We start from the raw sequence: 23,289 nt of genomic DNA on the forward strand, positions 1-23,289 counted from the left end.
CTGTATGGGTTGAGATTGCTCCCTGGTTGGTGATCACAACATTTGGCTCCAGGGGAATCACCCGGCTATTATCTGCCGGAGGGGTTTGTATAAACTCTCCTGCGTTGAGGCCCAGCTCTTTCTCTGCATTAGCAATCTCCTTAGTCAGAACCCCCACTGCAGAAGTAAGATAAGAAATAATCGATTCTGACTTTCTGGGATGTTTAGCTTTTGTCCCCTCATCTTCTTTGGCACATACCTTTTTCCTTTTACCCATTGCGGATGTTGAGGAGTAGATGATAGGGGGGTGGCCCGACCCGGCCTCCTCCGGCCCCTGACGGCCACAGACGGCCCACCCTCTGCCCGGGCTCAGCCCGGCGTCGCCCGCGCGCGTCCCGCGGCGCGGAGGGCTGTGCAGGCTTAAGACCGCCTCCTGGTACTGCTGGCTGCGTGGGTGTTGGCGTCCTGCCGCTGGGGCTGCCGGGAGTTGTGGTCCCGGGGCGGCGACGACGCTGAAGACTGCCTCCCGGTGACTCTCGGCAGTGGCGGCGTCCGGGGCAACAGGTAAGCCCCCTAAGCAGATTGCGACCAGGCAGATTGTGACCCCCGCTCCACCGAGGGCTGTGCAGGCTTAAGACCGCCTCCTGGCGCTGCTGGCTGCGTGCGTGTTGGCATCGCGCCGCTGGGGCTGCCGGGAGTTGTGGTCCCGGGGCGGCGACGACGCTGAAGACTGCCTCCCGGTGACTCTCGGCAGTGGCGGCGTCCGGGGCAACAGGTAAGCCCCCCAAGCAGATTGCAACCAGGCAGATTGTGACCCCCGCTCCACCGAGGACTATGCTGGCTTAAGACCGCCTCCGGGCGCTGCTAGCTGCGTGCGTGTTGGCGTCGCGCCGCTGGGGCTGCCGGGAGTTGTGGTCCCGGCGCGTCGACGACGCTGAGAACTGCCTCCCAGTGACTCTCGGCAGTGGCGGCGTCCGGGGCAACAGGTAAGCCCCCCAAGCAGATTGCGACCAGGCAGATTGTGACCCCCGCTCCACCGAGGGCTGTGCAGGCTTAAGACCGCCTCCTGGCGCTGCTGGCTGCGTGCGTGTTGGCGTCCTGCCGCTGGGGCTGCCGGGAGTTGTGGTCCCGGGGCGGCGACGACGCTGAAGACTGCCTCCCGGTGACTCTCGGCAGTGGCGGCGTCCGGGGCAGCAGGTAAGCCCCCCAAGCAGATTGCGACCAGGCAGATTGTGACCCTCGCTCCACCGAGGGCTGTGCAGGCTTAAGACCGCCTCCTGGCGCTGCTGGCTGCGTGCGTGTTGGCGTCGCTCCGCTGGGGCTGCCGGGAGTTGTGGTCCCGGGGCGGCGACGACGCTGAAGACTGCCTCCCGGTGACTCTCGGCAGTGGCGGCGTCCGGGGCAACAGGTAAGCCCCCCAAGCATTAATTAATTGGTAAACAGCCACGTTTTTAGCTTTTTCCGGAAGGCCAACAGATCCGTGACCTGTCTCAATGCAATTGGTAGAGCATTACAACACAAAAGCAAATACATCTGAATAACTCAATCTGTGGAACACTTCAGTTTGTTGAACACCAAATACACATGTTCATTACCCTAGAGAGGCTTACCAGAGCCCAGTTCAGAAGTTATTTTGGCAGTTTTTACCAAAACTGCTTTACCACTCTAAAACAAACATCAAAAAGATTGGCTGTCCTGTACAATAATAAAGGTTAAAACTTTGTCTGGCTGTAGTTTTATTGACGTGTATTTCATATGTATTCTCCAGAAATACAAATGTATTCCCTGCGGGGCAAATATGTCTTGACTGATTAATTTATGTAAATTGTGGAAGAAAGAATACTAGTTTTTTTTTTTTAACATAAGGATGCATTTGACTATGCATGTTGAGTCAAGAGCAACTTACGCAGTACAATGAATACATTTTAGTATATATGTTTCACATGCAAAAGTGTAACTCCTTTAATTTATAAAATGAGTAATTCTGCTGGATACGTTGAACTACAGATTCCACACCTTTAGAATAATCGGAAGCGCAAACTGGATCTGGGGAGTTTTTTTCAGCAATGCTCCCGCGTGGTGGTTGCTGGCACCCTATTCAGCAGGTAACTTCATACAGCATTAAAGCATCACCCCTGCACACTGATGTCAGTTCCTTTGTTTCTGCGCCCTTCAACACTGATCGCAAGCAACAATCTCAACTTTGGTGGTTTTATGAAAACTCGAAACTTTATCACAGCCCGTGTTTCAGGGAAGATGTCTCCCAGAAGGTAACATGATTTAAGCCATGTCACAATTGCAGGAAACAGATAATCGTCACGAATCAGCACGTATGACTATAGAGCTTGGTTTCCATTTATGCCTGTAAGTCATGCAGTAAGTGCTCCCTTTGGCTCCGGATGGCAATCAGGGAGAGGGGAGACAAAGCTTTACTTTAGCGAGCATAAGAGGTCATGCTTCAAGTCATGTGGGTTCTCGACCACAGTCAAGAGGTTGGTTCCCAGCGAAGTCCCGTTCACGCTCCATATATTCCTGTAAGTCGAAAAGCTAGCTAAATACGCCAAGCAAGGCTGATCTCACCACTCAAAGTCTGTTGGGAATTTGCAAGGGCATTACTCTAAAGTTCCAGTCTGTCCTGACTCTGAGCAGGCTCTGAATTTGGTCTGGGTGGGTCCCGAAGTCCTCAGGCCTTTGTCTGCACCACAGCAGATAGCTGAATTTAGGAAGGCCATGCTGCAAATTTTCCAGATGTTACCGGCACCCTCTGGTGTACATTCTGGACCCTTGGAGCTGCAGTGGCCCTCATTTGGACTTCCACTAGTAGGCTCTCACTTGATGCTCTCTGCCCTCATAGGGCCTGTTTCTAGGCGCATACCACATCTGGTCTTGACATCCACGCCGGTCCCCATTATCCACACCAGTTCCATCCGTGCTGCTGTTGGATCCAACCACAGCACCATTTTCTGACATTGGTTCGTGCCAGGCCTAAGGCGCAGTATACAATAACTAAAGTGCAACTAGTGTTAGTCTACCAGACCTTCATCCTCTCCCTCAACGCCTGTTCTTTCAGAGGATGGAGGATCTCTTTGTCTTCGAATCAGATGTGATTCAGGGCAAGCATAATGTCTTCATGCCCCGTATTATGACGAGGATGTGGAGAATCTGATCCCTTATCATAGCACTAATGAAGGGATATAGCACCATCTTGTCCACCCATGGGTTTAGGTGCCTTTTCTGCTGTAGTAGTGTGAAGAGCAGCAGACTTGCTAGATTTACAGTTGCCTACTCTAAAACCTAAAACCAGTTTATTGACTGAAAACTTCAGCCAAGTCCAACTTTATCTGAGCATCTGTTACCATGTCTAAAAGACCTTGCTGTGCGCACACTCTTATGGTCAATTGGTCTAAGCCATGCTCCGGCCTTTTGATCAGCCAAACTGTGGCCAGATGGCACAAACAAGCCTATTGCAACCATGATTTTTTGTCGAGACATCGAAAGCTGAAAGTCTTGTGGTGCATCACAAGTAAAGTCAGCATGAATGCTTTTCCTTTGAATGACCAGCATAGAGAGTTTACACGTATCAATGTCTTTGGAAAGAAAATGTTTTCTTCAGCTGGCCTGGCTTTACATTCTTTGAATGTGGTTTACCTTCTGAGCAGGGACTTATGGGACATGGCTAGTAAGATCTTGCACTCTGTTTTGGAACACCTCAGGAACTTACTGAGCTAAATTATCCAAGATGGACAGGATGCTGCAAAGTACGTGTTGTTTGCTGGCCTGCACCCAAATGACTACATACGGCCTGCTATTTGCACAAGGGTACTGGTTAGATAGCACACATGGTTGCAATTGACAATTTTTTTTAGGGGATGTCCAAACGTTCAAAATAGACTGCAATTTCATATTCAAAATTCATTTTTATTAGTTGCATTATATTAATCTCAATAGCAAACTGATGTTTGTTTAATCATCAACATGTAATAAATATTTGAATCACATTTATCATTATTCTGTGAGTACCATTAGCAAACCAATATTTGTCTCATAAACCTATAATAGAAATTTAAATTTCATTTATTATTATTCTTTGAATACCGTTACATGCAATAATTTGATTTTCAAAAGAAACAATATTGTTTATAAATCATGAAATGAACAAACACAAAACTTAACCAATAATAAAAAAAACATAGACCTCATTGGAGCAAAATGTGTTTATCGCCAAAAACAAATACTACACTCGCAATAAGTGATCAGACACAACAAAAACAACAATATGTATATCAGTGATAGAAAAACCAAAAATAACTGTTTAGAGTTCTTAAATAGACTGTTGAGAGTTTTTCAATAACATTTCTTTGCTAAGTAACTTAGGGTCTCTAGGCATACCATTTAGTGAAATAAACATCTCAACTTGAATATATAGCAGTCCAGATATTCTTTATGGATATGCTCTTTGATGGATCTCAACTGTTCCTAGAGAAGGCTGACGTGGCGGTGGAGTGATTCAAATATATATGCGCTAGGCTCTCTCCCTGGGGTTATTGTGTCCAGCCAGACAATTCTATCAGCAGTATAGAGGCCTAGCTTACCAGCAATGGCAGCCTTCCCAGCCAAACCATTTCTGCTTTTTTGCTTTTACCGGACCAACCGTTGTGACACGTTTCCTCCCAAACTGAGGGATCTTAACTTGGACTCGACATTTCTCATGTATAGTTTTTACAAGCAGATGGACAGCTGCTCGTTGTGTTTTCTGAAATTAAAGTCTGTCTTCCTTTTTGTGGTCACCTCGGCTCATTGCTTGAGTGACCTTCAGGCACTGTCCATCCATCCGCCCTACACAACCTTCTTCCAGGACAAGCTGGCTCTGAGGACTCAAGCTGCCTGATTACCTAAAGTTGTAACTTCTTTCGATGTCTGGTAGTCCACAATTCCCCCACAGTTCTTTGCCCCTCTTCACCCCTCAAAAGAGGAGGAAAGGATCCATTGTTTGGACACCTCCCGCTCCCTCCACAAAGAGCTTTAAGCTTTTATGGCTCTCTGTGGTGTTCTCCTGGGCAAAGAAAGCAAAGGCAGTGTAGAAGAGTACACTGTCAAGGTGGATACTCCTCTGCATTAGTATGTGCTGCACACTGGCTAATAAGCAGCCTCCAGAATGAGTGAGAGCCCACTCCACCAGGGTTAAGGTTGCCACCACTTTGGCCCTTTGATTGCCTATTCTTGACATCTGCCAGGCTGCGACATGGGCGTAGCGCCTTGAGACCCTCCGGGTGAGTAGTGCGCTATATAAATGCTTTGATTGATTGATTGATTGATGTTCATGAAGAAATAGTGCCTTGACAGGTCTGACAGGAAGGATCTTTCACCCTTTCGATCCTGCAGGACTTTTTGGTCTGAGTCCCCTCCATAGACACTCGACTTAGAAAGGTACTGCATTGGTTTCTATTCAAAAGGTGAGGAATGGGAGGTTAAAAAGAATACATTTCCTAGATTGTTCTAGAACAGCAGAGTTTGTTTTTCTAAAGCTTTTGGTACCACAAACTCTATCAATGTGCGAACCAGAGACTGAAAAGCAGTTGAACTGTAACCACTCCACCACCCACTGAACAGTATTTGTGTGTGATGTGTTTCAGGCATCAGTCAATCCCATGGACAATACAGGGATACTTAGAGGTGTCTAAAACCCCTTTTCATCAGGGAATAACACACTCAAGACGCTAGAAAAATAGGAATACATTATAAAGTTTACTTTCAAATCATAAACAAGGTCTAGTGGACACGATATGAATTGCAATCACAATAAGGACAAATAAAATGGCAGCAGCGTTTACCAAACGTGAACAAGAGGAAATGCTCCACATGATTACGTTCATAGCAATTCTACCCCCATTCTGCTACTTATAAGCACTAAGCTAAGTCTAGCGCAGCAGAAAATTCAAACCGTTTCCGAGATTGTTCACACCCCCATACCTTTTTGAACAATAAGACTTGTGTTCACTGTAGTAGTAAAGTCTTCTGTTCTTGTCGTGTGGGACCTGCTGCACTGGTAAGCTCAGCCAGCAAAGAGGTAAAGGCTAAGTGCCTCCCCAGTAAAGAATCTGTAAAATGATCCTGCATGGGCTGTCCCGGTGTCGCCTGGCATGATGGTCTTCTTTCTCACCCGTCTATCTTTGTGCTCGGGTCTTATATCATTATTTCAATGTTCTAGAAACTCTCAGAATAACAATTAGCAGAGAGTGACATAATGCCCTTTCACTTATTTTTACTCTGTAAGACTGCGTTCTTTTAAACAACAACAAAAAACTGGGCACGTAGGTATCAACCGTTTATAAGCTCATCGGAAATCAGTATCAAATAATTCAAGGCAACAGGCAACCCTTAGATTAAATTCTGCAAATATATTCAAGAAATACTTTATTATCATGTCTCATAACATATTATAAGCTAAATGTGCTTTCTACTATTCATAGGTATTCACTTACAATTGATTGACATATGAAACTCAAGTAGGGGATTGGCAAGGAGAGAAAAGACATACTATTCATGATAGGAGTATCTGCCATAAGAACAAGTTACTACCCTTCAGTAACCCTCTTTATGCTGCAAACTCTCTCCAACTGCAGATTCCTCACCACTCTCCCATGTCCCTGTTCTGTGGAGTGGCCTCTTTTTAACATCTAAAAAGACCTCAAGTTTGGAATCTGTACAGTGGGACAGAGGATTGTCTCTCTCTCCACATCCAAGGGCTATCAAAGAATCAATGAAGAAACTAACATCAGTGTGCAAGGGGGATACTCGTATGTCTGTCATTTCCGGAGCAATACGGTGCCAGTGCGTAGCTGCACGGCGCTTAGGAGCATTGCTGAAAAGTTTCTGAATCCATTCTGGTTGGTGGAAAATGTTCTAAAAGTAAGAAATCTGCAGTCAGCTAGAGAATCCACCAGAAAGAACGTTATGTAAGTTAACTAAATTGCTTTTTTGGCTGCACTGTGTTAAGTTCATGGATGATGTTAATTGACTAGGTTTTGGGTTCATATTGTTATCATCCTGTATGCCTTGTTGGTTGGGTGATATTCTTGTTACATTGATGATAAATAATTGAGCGGGGCGTAGTTTCTGCTTTTCAGAAAAGGCAAAACCATTGCTAATGTTCCCCCTTTCATTACTGCGCAGTCCTTTTTCTGTGGCCGAAGTGATTATTTCAAGGCACTCCTAGAGGACCATTTCTGTGAAAGTGGTGAGCTGCAGGCAAAGCCCAGTGTTCCTGTGGTGACCCTGCACAACATCTCAGAAGAAATCTTCATCCGGGTCCTCTACTATATTTACAGCGATGACACAGAGGTAAGATGAACTTCACTTTATCTACTGGCCCTTTTCAGTATACTAGACTGTTTCACCACAAATTCTTAAGAGACCAAATGTTGTTCCTTAGTTCGAGAAAGGCCAAATGACACGGAACCTAAAGGAGATAAAAAATGGAGAAAAATGTGTCTTTATTGAGAAGGTTATTAGAATGATCCTTCGCATAGCCCTTGACTGCTCTTTGAAACGTTATGCTGTGTTTGGGACCCAAGTTACATTTTCTTATAAATGTTTGAGATATGAGTAAACCTGTACACATATACTTTTGAGATATTCGATCAGCGTAACACCCAAATACAACTATAGGTTCAATTTTTTAAATGTTATTTTCATGGATGCCATTTCCCATGCATCTTTCAGAAAATGTCCCAGCCACTGGCTGGCACCCGGAAATCATTTACACAGTGACTTGGATAGTTTGACTCCAATTGATTGTGAAGACACCAAGTACATAAATGTTGTCCTCAACTTGACCCCTTCCCTTCCCTTAACCGTGCCTAGTGACAGGACTCTGGAATGTGGTCACATCTGTGTACATATGTTCTGATGGCAGGTTTGACTATATTTAATGGTTTCTTACTTGTCTTACTTTTCCCACCATGTGCAAAATGTCTTCTAGGTTCATGGGCTGAAGTTAAATATGCTAAATGATGTCATCCACGGCTGCAGTATACAGTTTGGCTATTTAGCTTAACATCTCCAACTGTGATGCTTTCTTTAGAATAAACTCAAAGGCCTGGTGTACTACGCAATGTTTCAGTGGTTTGGTTCATGTTAACTCGTACATTCATTGAAATGGGAATTACATTGGATTCATGTAGCGAAATGTAGTCCTAGTTTTCCATGTATAGACATTCCTCTGGAAACATAGAGTGTAGAGCATTCCCTGTCTGGATCATGAGAAGGAGCTGGATCTGATTATAGAGTCCTTTAAGATATGGCTCAGGTGTGAGCTTTGGGCTCGTCCGCTCTTGAGGGGTGCATCCGTTTTATATAACAGTGGTTATCCAAGGATAGATTCTTATTGCAATGACCAAAATTGAGTATTTGGCTTCTGTTACCCTCACTGTGTCTAGTAGCAGCACATATCCAAGGGGTGGTACTTATGTGGATCCAGGGAAGTGGTGCAACGGGTGTCGAATTGCTCTCAAATGCTTCATACACTCGCAGTTGATGTGGAAACTGTACCTGCCGCTCTGTCGCCAGCAAGGAACAGCCTGCCAAACCATGACTCTGACATCTGGGAGATGGCCTAGGGGGCATGAGAATTTCCTTGTGCCACTTAGTGGTTACCTTGATACTGTTGCCAGTGTCCAAGGCCTGGTCTTTGACGGCCAAAACAATGTGCGGGCCCATAGGTGATTGTTCTTAGGGGATGATGAGTCTTCTCATTCTGTAACATTGATGGTTTAGGAAACTGCTTAGCAATCTCAGTGTGCTTCTCTACTGATCTAGGTGGGGCAAGGCCAGATTTGTAAGATGCAGGTAGCACTCCATTAAACAGCAGGGTGAATGTACTTGTTCCTTCTGTTATAGCTGATGATTATAATTGGTATAGGGCACTTTGGGTTTAAATTCACTGACTTCTGTGGAAGTTAATGCGCACAAATGGTCACTGGTATTTTACTTTGAGGCCCAAGTGACGAAACACCTTTTTCCCAGTTGTGGTGGCTTTTAGAAATTCTGCTATGTAGATTTGAAAAGCCAGCATCTGTGCTTCTTGTTTCAAGTACTACTAATTCATGTAGCTGGTGGAAGAAGAAGACTGAACTCTTTCCCTACTTAGCCTCCAGACAGACAATCTCACATAGTGAATGCTAAGGTGACAAACGTTTTTGAGTTTGTATATTTTGTCATAATATTTTGTATCTGAATCTGTATTCCTTGAGGTAGTTGATAGAAAATGCAATGGATCATTTGTTTGAATTTGCATAGGCATTAAGGCAGGTGATTCTGAGTCATCTGGAGTCTGATCTGCACAGCCTGGTCTTGACTCCAGAAATCAAATGTTTTTATGAAAGTTAACTATGGTCAAGATTACATTATAGATAAAATCAATAATAGCCCAATGTTTTCCCTACACAGAAAGTCATGGAAAACACCAAGCCGCTGCCTCCTCAAGTAAACATTTACAATGAAAAATGGGTACACTCTTCAGTTCAAATTCTTTTTTTACTCTGTTAACTCCTTCAAACCCAAGCTAGCAGAAAAAAAGGTTTTTAGAAAACGTTCCCCGCGTATTTTACCTGCACTGATTCTTCCCCTCTCTCAGCGGTATTTTTATTTCTGAGGGATATTTTTCCTGCAGATTCCTCACCTTGTACTTCTTCCAGGCTTCAGACTGGTCAGGAAAACATTTCCCCAGCAATTACTTCTCAATGCCGCTATCTGGCACCACTCGGCTCAAGCCGCAACCTCACCAACCTGTGCGCTGACATCAATTCCTGTTTTTCTGTGCCTTATCACAGTGGTACAGAGCTCTCTCTTGGTGTCTCAGTGACAAATCCCTCACTTTTGAAAGCAATTAGATCAAATGTATCCGCAGAGGCCCCTATGTTTAAGCCTTGGATAGGGTGCCACGTAAATATGTCTATTTCATGCCACAGCAACAACTGTATGTGGTTTCTGGGTTCTGGACATGACACTGAGGCCTACAACTCTTGCCCCTTCATGTACCTGAAGGTCATCAGGAAGCAGAAGGTCATGTATTTTTTGGGTAAGGCCCTCAGAATGACTCCTAAGTGGATTCCTTCTACCAAAGGTAAGTCACCTTAGAGTGAACATTCTAGCAGATCTTTCAACAAAAACATAAAAAAGCACAATAGGAAGGAGAAGTTGTCTTCTTCCTTGAAGAATGAGAATCGTTTCTGGGATCATGTGGAGCCTCACCATCATTACCGACGCCAGCCTCTTCCTCAACATCTATCAACCCACTCACATCCCGCTCCCACAAGAGCCTACCAAAATAGGACAGGGGTTTCCCAGTCCTTTGTCCAACCTAGTACACCTAGTAGCCTCCCAGCAGTTTCTTAACCCTGTGGGCTAGAGCCCAAGGAGTTAAGAATCCAGTCCTGTGGGCTTGGTGACTGCATCGACTCAAAAGCTGCACCTCCACAGGCTTCAGTCACAATGCATATATTGAAGTGAAAACCAACTTGGGCGTCCATTTGCTCAAACTCATCTTCTGTGCCTATTCCGGAGGGGCAGTCGCCCACAGTTCTGATTCCGGTAGCAGCAAGGAGTTGATAGGGGCAATGTGGCATGCATGTGGCAAAGGAGATGGTCAAGTCTAATTTCAGATATGAACCCTATTGTGAACACCTCTCAGGGCCCAGTGGTTCACCCGCGTGCTAGAGATTTTTGGTTCAGATTCCTGAGCAATGGAGGGTAAGCAGTATGGCTGGATGATGGTTATGAGGCTGATCGTCTTCTGCCACATTTTAAAACTAATGCTGGCCTCTATCTGGACTTCCAAAATGCCTGTGACCTCAGTACTTCACAAGATGACATATCTTATCTCTCTTGACCTAATTCAGAGGAGGTTCCTCTTTTACAACAGTAATCCAGAAGGTGACGGATGTCTTGGAATTGACTTTTCATTCTGTGGAAGTAAAATCTAACATCCTGACAGACATCTACAGCTGTCTGCAACAATGACAGAGCCAAAGCTTCTGTTTAGTGACACCCTCTTTGTCCTAATCGTGGCTACATGGGGGAAGCCGTTTTTTATTCCAGAAGTCCACACTGCCACACTCCATAGAAACACTCCGGATGACACGCACTCTTTGTGCTCTTGTCTGCGATTGGAGAGTTTGATTGTTCAAACATCGTCCTCAAATTAGAATCCCAGTACCTTTCCTTTTTTCCCTGCAGGACGGGTAATCCAGAAACCATGATACCTTGGGTCACAACATGTTTGCCTTCAGTAGTTTGGCGCTCAGTACAGCAAGTGACATATGCCTTTTAGGCCGAAGGCAAAACGTAGTTATCAGCCTTTTAAAGCCATATGAAAAAGTAATTATCTGACCTACTGACTGAAAGTCTGGATGGATCAAAACAGATTCTAAAATGTGGTCTTACGTCTGCTGACACGATTATTTGGCATGTGGGTATGGCTGTCATGCTTGAATGTTTTCAACTACATTTGCAGGAGATGTCCAGGCTACTCTCAGACATGTGCCTTAATGGTAAATGGTTATTTGATTGGCCGACTCCTTGGAACGCTTTCAGAACTGCAGCGGTACAGCTCATTCCTTAGACATGACCTCTACCGGTATAGTAAATCCCCAGCAATATCACAGGTTCTGTGGTTAGTTTAAGACTTTTCAGGCTGTCAAAGGCAGTTGTTTTAGCCTTTTCAGATACTGGAGCACCCATCGTACTCTTTTCGGTTCAGGCATGGCTATTGGGAACCTCACCAGCGACAGCTGATCCAGTCTCAATGACCCTCACATGTTCTGCTGCTTCCCAACCCCTTTGACTCCTCCCTGCACAACATCACATCTTGACGCGGACCTGTCATTTGGATCTCAGATAGTCCGTGTGGAGGGGGTCTGCTTCAGCGTCCTAAAGAGACTGCGGAAGGTATTAGATCTTCTTCCTACGTCAGCTCGCAGGACGCTGGTGCACGCCCTCGTCACATCGCGCCTGGACTACGGCAACTTGCTGTATCTGGGAGCCACCAGTAAGGTGATTAACCGCCTCCAGGTGCTGCAGAATGCAGCGGCGCGCCTGATTCTGAAATTTCCCAGGAGATCAGCATCGAAGGCAGCCCTTGGGGCCCTTCATTGGCTCCCTGTAAGGAGCAGGGTCGAGTTTAAGGCCCTTTGTGCATGCCACCGCATTTTGGGTGGTAAGGCCCCAGCTCCGCTTCAGAGCTTGATCACCCGGTACCTGCCCGCGCGCGCTCTGCGCTCCTCCTGTGGAGGGCTACTAAAGGTCCACAGAATAAGAAAGGCACGCATGGGAGGGAGATCATTTAGATACTTGGCTGCGAAAAGCTGGAATGCCTTGCCATTGGATCTCCGCCTGGAGCCATCTGAACTCGGCTTCAGGAAGAAATTAAAAACCCACCTTTACGCACAGTAAGCAGAGCAGATCCGGCGGCACGATTCTGCTGACTCCACTCACCACAGCGCGGGGACACACCATTCGTGCGTAACCAGGCGCTTTATAAATCTCCCTAATATTAATAATCTGTTGGGAAAGAGGGTTCTTTCTCCCATTTTGCCATCTGTTGTGAGCAAATAACAAGGGACCAGGGGTCACTGAGCTGAACCACCAGGGATTGGTGATTCCTTTCCTATATTGCCCTCCAATCCACTAACTCCCATTGTTCAGAGCATGTTCCCTAGCTCACTCCTCGATCCTGTAGGCCAGCGACAACTATCCAGGGGAACCTCGCCTACTTAAAATTAAATAATATTAACTTATTAATAAAGTGTATATAAAGAGAACAGCAAGATTAAAATTGTTTAAAGTTTCTGGAAATTTGAAGGAATTATCAAACAGAATATAGTATAAACGATTGGTGACCTCAATTTAATTTAGAAAAGCAACAACCTTCCCATTTAATTTAGAATGTTGATTTTTTTTATATTTGTCTGTGAATTAAATACAGTATTTCGCCATTTGTGCATTTGATAAATGCGCGTTTCCATATTTTTGTGAATTGTTTTGCAGGTTAAATAATTGAAATTGCTTATGCTGGGGTCCCCTGTTTCTAGTAATGACTTGATGGAGGTTCCCAGATTTCATAATGACTCAGTGGGAGTCTCTGGAAGAAAGTAATTAAGTGGGATCCACAGAAATCAGAAGGTTAAGAACCACTGCTTTAGGCAGAAGTTGCTGCTTTTCTGGACAAATGGCGCCATAGACCTGGTGCATCTGGAAGAGATAGGCTAAGGATTTTATTCCCTTTGCTTCTTCCTCCCCAAGAAGGAAGGCAACCTGAGGCCTATCGCGGAGCTCCACCTTCAGAGCATGTTCCTCTATCGGGACAAATTCAGGAAGCTGTCCCTGTGACGGCACCTGTTGACCGTGAACTCATGAGATTGGTTGGTGTCCTTGGACCACCCAGACGTCTACTATCCTCTTACGGTCCTCACCATATGCAGCCTCCACTTTAGATTCATATTGAGATCCCAACACTGTTGGTGGTCCTCCTGTTCAGATTGATGGCAGCTTTGCTCTGCTATTTGAGAGTTAAGGTATCCCCATACTTGGATGCCTTGCTGGGAAGATGGAGTCCCTGGTACTGGCCCAGGACCATTTCCAATAGGAGAAGAACACCTGAGCTTTACCATCAATGTCTGAAAGTCTCATCTCACTACCATATGGATACTGACTTTTATTGCAGAGGTGTTTGACACAGACTTTATGAAGGGCAGTCCCTTGTGGATATTCAAGTGAATATTCCGTTGTGTCTAACTCAAGCTCGGATTCTAGCCTGCTGGTCTTGTGTCTGCGGGGCCACACTGCATCGTGCATTTTATGAGTGACTCTCAAAAGGTAGTGGATGCGAGCCCTCCAGTGGTATTTGCGATGACAATGGCTGCAACACCAAGAAGCCTCTGGGCTTAGGTGGGATATTCCAGTCAATGCATCAGGATCTGCATTGATGGATGAACTTCTCCAGTCGATAGAAGGATCGCCCAATCAACCCTCTACAAGCTCAGGCCACTGTGGACCCGGGTGCCTGCTCGCTGAGCTGCTCATCTGAAGGACTTGACCGTGGAGGCTTTCAGTCCGTGCCTGAGCAGCGCATGTACATACATGTGCTTTTGCTGAGGGAGGTCCATCTTTCCATGAAAGCCTTTCTCCCTTCCATCTCATTGAGCAATGTCCAGAACAGAAAGTGTCATCAGTTTTGGGCAGTCCACTTTTCACATGCTGGTTTGTCAACTGGTTCATCTGGATCCAGGGCCTGCTGTATGTGATCCCGCCAATTCTGCTTTGTCTAGAGGACTCCCGAGAGTGTAGGAGGACTGTGATTGGCAGATTCTCCCCCTACTGAAAAAACCCAACCTGGATCCTAAAGATCATAATAATTTCTGCCCAATACCTCGCCTTCCGTTACCAGCTAAATTGGTTGACAAAGCTATGAATAGACAACTCACGTCTTTATGAGGCAAGACAAAAGGCTTAGATCCAACTCAGTATGGATTTCGAGAGGACCACAGTACAGGGTCCGCACTTATTAAATCCACTGAAGAGATTAAAGAAGTTTTGGAAAGGGGAGGTAAGGCCGCTTTGATTATGTTAGATCTGTCAGCGGCCTTTGACACGGCCCATCATGATTTACTGATGGACCGGTTGTCAACATGCGGGGTCCAGGGTATAGCCTGGAAGTTGATTAAAATCCTTCCTAACGGATTGGTCTCAAATTGTGGCATTGGATGAATTTTGTTCCAGACCCTTTTCCTTGCCCTGCGGAGGCCCACAAGGGTCCTCCCTCAGCCCAACACTTTTTAATATTTATGTCTCTTCTATGGCATCCCTAATTGGTTCCTACGGTTTTAACCTGACCTCCTACGCAGAAGATACTCAAATTGTGGTCGCTTTGCATCCTGGTCAGAGAGCAAGCATAGACAGTCGGTTTCACGACTGTATGGCGGTAGTAGGGAGGTGGATGGCGTAAAACTGTTTAAAACTTAACTCAAGTAAGACAGAGGTCATTTTATTTGGAAATTAACCTAATTTCTGGGCCCCAAGTTGGTGGCCAGATACTTTGGGCACCCTCCCCACAACTACTAGGAAGGTAAAGAATCTGGGACTAATTATTGATGATAAGCTTAATTTTAGGGATCACATAAATGCTCTGGCTTCAAACACTTTTTACACTTTGAGAATGATCAAAAAAATGTGACACTTTCTGCTGGCAGACAATTGGTGGACAGTAGTGGACGCGACTAGGGTAATGTGATTGCCTAGTGAACCTAGCGCTAGCTGCTGACTCTTAAGCTGATGTAATAGCTTTTAAAATATTATTTCATTTTTCGCCGCTCACCTTTTTAATACCCCTTCACTGTATTCTTGATTGATTGCTGGCTGCCGGTTACGCGCTGAGCCCCGCCCCCGGCCTCTTCCCCGGTCCACCGCGGGCTCACATCCCGATTGAGTGGAGGGAGGGCTTGTTTCCGGGTGGTTGGCGGTCTAGTGGTGCTGCTGGGATGGCTACAAATGGCCCCAGAAGGCGGAGTGCGCCGCGGACGCGATTAGGGTAATGTGATTGCCTAGTGAACCTAGCGCTAGCTGCTGACTCTTAAGCTAATGTAGTAGCTTTTAAAATATTATTTCATTTTTCGCCGCTCACCTTTTTAATACCCCTTCACTGTATTCTTGATTGATTGCTGGCTGCCGGTTATGCGCTGAGCCCCGCCCCCGGCCTCTTCCGCGGTGGACCGCGGGCTCACATCCCGATTGAGTGGAGGGAGGGCTTGTTTCCGGGTGGTTGGCGGTCTAGTGGTGCTGCTGGGACGGCTACAAATGGCCACAGAAGGCGGAGCGCGCAGCGGACGCGCGCAGCGGACGCGCGCAGCGACGCCGGAGTCGCGCCAGAGTCAGGCCCGTCTACGCCCCTCCACGCCAGGACGGGCCTAGGGGCTATCGATCCTGCCCTGACCTCAGCTATCTATGCTCACCACGGTACTACTACCACTTATACTGGGGAGGAATTAAAACGGCTTAGATACCTTCCTTCTGCACAGTGCACTACCTGTATATTGCCGACTCATAATTTCAACTGCACTCATTGTGGTTTCTCCATGGGCCGGATGTCTCTGTGTAACCAAATGAAACTATCACATAAACGGGGTAAACCTAGGGGTAGAACAAGGGGTCTTAAATCTCCTTCCTCCTGCACCAAACTGCAGTTTCGAGTATAAATTGTAGGTCACTTCCGAAACACAAGAATAATATTTATGACTTTTTAGTTGATGAACAACCTGATGCCGCGTTCCTTACGGAAACCTGGCTTCATGAGAGCTCGGGCCAGATATTGTCATGGCGATTCCCGATGGTTACATAATGGTTATGTGGTAAATAAATAAATAATACCCTATTTTTGATAGCATAACAGATAGCTCAATAAATAAGAGTCAAGATTCGAGGTAGTAGGAGTTTCTGCAGGTTTATTACAGCATAAGGACAGGATCAGGACAACCTGCATAGGAATAGGACAATAAGGCCCGGCAGCTGCCGGGGCTGGGTCTGGGATGAGCGCGCTAACATTTAATAACAAAACATTGACTTATATACATAGCGCAAACACATAGCAGTACATTGCAGTAGGCGTAACAGTAGGTGGAGTAGGAGGCGTGACGCGTAGCAGTCGCGAGAGATAACAGTAAAAAGAGGTGTAACTGGGAGTATACATAGACATGTGGTGCAAACGTAACAGAATATGTCATGAATGGGCGGAAACATTGGAGGGGGCTACCTAAGGAGCCGGGACCTCTAACCTAATGGTGCGCGAAAACTAGCAATGACGTGTTACTAGGAGAAGCTGGGGGCTACGAACTCTGTGCTAGGAGCAGAGACTAAAGTCTGGAGGGTCGGAGCGACATGAACCTAAACCCTATCTGGTATCTACTGTTTAGGGAACATGTTGATATAAACTAGAAGTCATGAGGGGAAAAGCTAACCTGATTCTAAGACTGGACCATGCATTATTCTACATGTAGTGCGTGATGAAGAATATTAAATGACCATTTAAATACAGTATTTCTCTAACATGGAGACGAGAAGGCTAGACAATGACGGAAACTATTGATGCAGTTCAATAGCTTAGGAATGCAGAGGAGGAGGACTGAACTGATAACCGGAACTATAACATACTTTTGGCAGACTCAGAGGCAGAGCCGGGGTGCACCGGGTACTGCAAGGCAGGAAGTAAGTGAAGGGTCGAGGATACAGGTGGGGGCTGCATCGCTCCTCAGCGAGGCTTTCAGGAGACAGGAGCTGAATCTGTGGTCCGGGCCCTTTTGAGGCCTGGAAACGGGGACTTTATAATTGAATAACGTGCACACTGAGAAACGTGGCAACATTACTTACATAGGCCTGATATTCGTAGTATTCACGAGGACTGGAAACTAACATACTAGAGGTGGACACAACTGCAATTGCGTCTTTAATCAGAAATGGGGAATAACATATGCATATTGGTCATGCACACATAACATATGATGGATGGGGCGTAGGGACACAGAACATGGCAAAATTTACTTTTCCACATTCCCTCCTTGTCACTACGTTTCCATCAGGAAACATCAATATTCATGATACCGTCTATCATTTCATACAGTACCATTTGCTCGTCTCGAATTGTCTTGGAACGGGATTTAGAACGGGGCTTGGGACGGGGAGTACAAGAGGTAGCACACATGCTGCAAATCGCAGGGCCACATTGTATACAGAGGCAGCAGCTAAATATGATCGCTACTGCAATACCTAGAAAGGACAGGACTTTCCAACCCCATGCGAAAATTATATTCCAGAACCAACCTGACCATGTCCAGGTGCCTGGATCTTGGTGTAACAGATGGGCAATTTTATGGAGTCTGGTTATAGCTGAATAAACAGACGGCGCGTTATTTGGAATGAAAATACAACAACTGGATCCGAGAATTCTACAGGCCCCGCCCCTATCGGCCAGTATGACGTCAAGGACGAGACGATTCTGTAAAACGACAATTCTCATAAAGGATTGCTCTTCAGTTAAGTTACCTAGAGCGGAGGCAGTCTCATCTACTACTGCTTCAAGGGTTCTTGTTAACCTACGAATAAGCTTACTATTTACAATTGTACCTAAATAAGGGAAAACACCTTTATCTATATCAATGAATTGCTCTGCAGCGGTTTCAGTATAATCGACAATCGGGAGATTTCTCTTGTGTCTAGTGTGTACTAAGAAAGAATTCCTATGATAGTCAGGTGGGGCTAGAAAAACAGGTGGCAGTAGGAAAGCAATGTAACAGGTTCCCTCCCAATCGAGGGGCAGACGGACATATGCAGTTTGACCACAAATAAAATAAGAATGACGTGAAGCTTTGAAAATAGATTTCCCACTGTCACTATACTGGATAACAATAGTACATTCACTATGACCTATATGTACAGAACCATAACTACGGACACATAATTCGCCTTTGACTGGTAGTACTGAAATAGCGGGTGAATCTGGAGTAGTATCAGACTGAACATTCAGAACCATGAAATTCGACGAATAATTTCCTAAATTATATACTTCATTTTCTAAATCTAAACCTGTTCTGTGGGGGAAACCTTGCTTGTCTGGGAAACATGTACTGTTAAGAAAAGACATATCTGTTGAGGATGACGTTAGCGTGGACCATGCTCCACACGAACCATTGTGTGAGAATGGATAAGGAAAGAGTGGCAGAACTCCCTTCGGTGTCTGGAAAGGGGGGAGTCGACCACACACCCAACAATTAGTGGCATTGCTGGTCTGGTGTGAATAATGTAACATACGGATAAATGTGTTATTACGCATGGCGAGGCGGTATGCATATTCGTGAGGAGGCAGATCACTAAACGTGTGCTCTACTGTAGCATGAGCAGACATATTTACATGAGGAACTGAAAAACACAGGTAGAAAGCATAGCTGGTGCAGGAAATCATTATGCTGAGAAATAATACGAAACTCAGAAAAACGATACATTTAATTGAGCTTTGACTGACTCTCTCACTATGGGGGTCTATTTTATACATGTCAGAAACAGTCTAACCGTTTCACCTAGGGGAGGACTTATACAATCAAACTGGCTGACTTATTAGACCTAAGCTTTAACTTATACTCCTGTTGCGGAGTTTTCTCTAACAAGGGAGGGGTTGTAATAAAGTCTTGTGCGGGACAGTCCTTTAAAACAATGTTCTGGCAATCCTTCGAATCCTGGGAAATGTTCTTGGAAATGTTTTTGAAGACTGGTTTAGATCCTTTGAAAAGTTTTACATGAGAAAGGTGGACCCACCCCTTCCTGCCTTCCAACTTGACGGCAGTTCGGGTGGTCAAGAGGACCTGACGTGGCTCCTTCCAACGTGGTTCCAGCGGACTTGATCTGTCGAAATTTCTGATCAGCACTAGGGAGCCTGGAACGATCTCGTGCGGTGCCACCTCGGTATTGTCTGGAAATGCGGCGGCAACCTGTGAACGACATGAGTTGAGGGCAGACATCAAGGAAGCTAGGTAATCTGTCAGCATATTACATGAAACATCGGTAATACTTCGGGGTCTAGGAGTACCCCACATGTTAGGGGGGCGGCCGAAAACGACCTCATACGGGGACAGACCTGATCTGGAATGTGCAACCATACGCATGTAAAACAGAGCGACTGGCAAAGCTACTAACCAGTCCACACCCTTGTCTTTACATACTTTTGCTATACGGATTTTCAGAGTCTGATTATGCCTTTCGACTAGTCCAGCTGCTTCTGGATGGCGTACACAATGGAACTTCCACTGGTACCCTAACAACAGGGAAACGTGTTTCATGAGTTCAGATGAGAATGGCTGGCCGTTATCAGAATATACGACTCTAGGGAGTCCATATCTAGGGAAGAATTCACGAACCAACTGCTTGGCAGTGGTCGCGGCTGTATAATCTGGGACTGGATATGCTTCTGTCCATCTGGACAAGGCGCATACAACTACAAGGACATACTTGAAACCTCGACATCGCTCCATTTGAATATAATCCATCTGGAGGACCTCAAAAGGGTGGTCAGGGGGCTGGAAACCACCTTGTTCCACCGGGACACTTTTACCTGGATTAAACTGGCAACATATCATACAGGTACGGACTTTCTGCTTGGCTGCAGCACGTAAATGCTTGTTGAACCAAATGTTCTGGATACTGTCTAACATAGCTTTTTCTCCTAAATGTGCTGGACTATGTGCGGTATTGATAATGACTTGAACCATAGAATCGGGGAGAAACCATGTGGCTCTACCCTTCGTTAACCATCCTTGATCTGTCTGGACCCCTCCTTGTACAGACCATTTCTTGATTTCATCGGGAGTAGCATGTGACTGGATATCTATGACATCTTGTGTAGGGTCCTTAACTGTCATGCATGTAGTCAGATCTGGAGTATATGTCTGTGTCTGATTAACTGGAATGTCTGGAGTCTGTGCTGTAAGCTTGGCTGTGCGGTCTGCTAAATCATTACCTTGGGAAATAATGTCAGTGACTTTCGTATGTGCTTTGCACTTCATGATAGCAATAGATGTCGGTAATTGTATGGCATCTAACAGGGCTTGAATAAGGAGACCATGCTGAATCTTGGTTCCATGAGAAGTCATGAAACCTCTCTCCTGCCAGAGCACTCCGAAGTCGTGTACAACTCCGAATGCGTAACGTGAATCTGTGTAAACATTAACTTTCAGGTTCTTGGCATGTATACAGGCTTGTGTCAGAGCGACTAGCTCTGCTGCTTGAGCGGACAGGGTATCAATACGGTGTGTTTCAATAACTTCGGTGTCGGTAGTCACTGCATACGCGGCGACTAGTTCTCCTGTACTAGTTCTCATACATGAACCATCCACATAAAGTGTCAGGTCAGGATCTGGTAACGGAATATCTGTCAGGTCTTGTCTTGGCTTTGTCGTAATGTTAACTACTTCCACACAATCATGTGTGTCTGGATTTGAACTAACTGATGGTAACAGTGTAGCAGGATTCAGGACGTTGCAGCGTCTAATTTCTATGTGTGGCTGGAACAGTGTCAATTCATAACCTGTTAAACGTGCAATTGTCAAGTGCTGAGTTTGTGTTCGGTTTAAAAGAACTTCTACTGAATGTGGGACCTGTACTGTCAGGGAATGTCCTAAAACTATAGAATCACTTTGTCTGATAGCTAGTGCTGTGGCTGCAACTGACTTGAGGCACGCAGGCAACGCCTGGGCGACTGGATCTAATGTGCTCGAAAAATAAGCACAGGGCTTGTATTGACCTGCTTGATCTTGTGTGAGAACAGATAATGCTGTACCTTCGCGTTCTGTAACGAAAAGTGTAAAAGGCTTACTGTAGTTCGGTGTAGCTAGAACTGGAGCTTGACATAGGGCTTTCTTTAACTCGTTGAAACTAAGTGTATGGTCAGATGTCCAAGGGAGGACAGTCGATACGGCTGCCTCCTGTGTCGTTAACTGTATCAGTGGCTTGGCTAGGAATGCATACTGGGGAATCCATTGTCTACAATAAGAAGTAAGGCCGATAAAAGCACGTACCTCCTTCTGGGTTCTGGGCTGGGGAAGACTCGCTATTAACTGGATACGGTCGGGTGTCAACTGCCTACCCCTCTTGGACAGCAAGTGTCCTAAGTATACCACTTGCTGGACACAGAATTGAAGCTTCGAAGGTGACACCTTGTGCCCCATCTCAGCTAGAAAATACAGAACTGTAAGTGATGCTCGCTCGCAGTCACGTTCAGAACGGGCTGTGATCAGTAGATCATCGACATACTGGAGCAGGGCAGTGTCAGTTGGCATGTGAATGTTGTCTAGTTGTCTCTTGAGTGCTTGACTGTAAATACTAGGGCTTTCTGTGAAACCTTGAGGAGCGCGTGTAAACATATAGCTCCTTCCATTTAAACAAAATCCGAAAAGAAACTGGCTGTCTGGATGAATTGGAACACTAAAAAATGCATTCTTGAGGTCAATAACAGTGAAAAACATGGCTTCGGAATCAACGGCTGTTAACAGGGAAGAAATGTCTGGGACAACTGGATACTGAGGAATAATACATTTATTAAGCTCTCGTAAATCAATCACTAATCGATATACTGGGGGTGCATTTGGATCAGTACGTTTCATGACTGGAATGATCGGAGAATTACATACATTGGAGTCAGTTTCTACAACTACTCCTTGAGCCATGAGCTCGTCAATAATTTTGGATAAGGCTGCTACAGCCTCAGGTGGCAATCTGTACTGTCTGATTCGTGGTAATACTACACCTGGTTTGAGAGTCACACGATAGGGTGTGATTTGCATGTAACCTACATCAGTTGGACCTTGCGCCCATAAATGCTGCGGAACCTTAGACAATCTGGAATCAAAATCTCGTAATACATAGTGACCCTTGAAGTCACGTAGGAACAGACGTATTCCCTCTGGGGAACAGCAAATAACTGCACCTAATTCTTTCAATGTCTTAATGCCTAATAGATTTTCTGGACATGACTTAGTAAGTAACAGATCAGTAGTACGGGACAATGGACCTACTTCTAGAGTAACTGGCTTAGATATTTCATTAACTATGGGTTTTCCTGAAAATCCAAGGGAAACATTTCTTGAGCCTGAGAGCGGAGCCCCTGGAACTTCGGCGTGACTAATTGTGGTCCTACTTGCCCCTGTATCGATCAAAAACTTTCTGTCTTTCCCTAATACTTGACTATGTACGTAGGGACCTTCTTGGTCTACAGGTATCTCGATGAGAGGCAAGCCTACCTCCCTCTCTAGGCTGTTTCATGAATATGACTGATACTCTGGATACTCGGACTGTGCATACTGGTACATCTGCGATGTAACGTGCTGTGTTGCAGCAATAGGCTGCGGTACTGTAACTGTCTGTGGTGCATTCTGTGACTGAGGAGTCTGTGAAACTTGTTCTTGTCTCGGCGGACGTGGTCTTTCTTTAGTCTTACCAGTAGCTATGTTATGTTTCAGAACTGCACACTCGTTTATAAAATGACCTGGCTGTTTACAATAATTGCAGTTCCCTTTAACGGGAGCTGCAGGATGACTGGCTTGATTCTGACCTCTCTTCTGACTGTCTTGAGGAATAGATTGTGCAACTAGCACTTTCATTTTCGTGTCTTTCATACGTTTTCTTTCGTGTTCTTGCTCTTCTCTAATTCTATTCTGGTGATACTGGAGCATCTGGAGCATCTGGGACGGAGTATTTGCTTGCCAGGTGCTTTCGACTTTC

The 23,289-nt window shown here is 45.5% G+C and overlaps 1 protein-coding gene across 1 annotated transcript in view; it reads left to right on the plus strand.

Moving 5' to 3' along the window:
- ABTB1 (ankyrin repeat and BTB domain containing 1) overlaps window positions 1–23,289 on the plus strand; it is a 178,696-nt gene that overhangs the window by 104,808 nt on the left and 50,599 nt on the right. The window contains exon 10 of the mRNA XM_078661736.1: window positions 7,153–7,320. Within this exon, the coding sequence (XP_078517862.1) occupies window positions 7,153–7,320 (168 nt within the window). The remainder of the gene's footprint in view (window positions 1–7,152; window positions 7,321–23,289) is intronic.

The sequence above is a fragment of the Lissotriton helveticus genome, chromosome 9 (genome assembly GCF_964261635.1).
Source record: "Lissotriton helveticus chromosome 9, aLisHel1.1, whole genome shotgun sequence".
Taxonomy (NCBI): domain Eukaryota; kingdom Metazoa; phylum Chordata; class Amphibia; order Caudata; family Salamandridae; genus Lissotriton; species Lissotriton helveticus.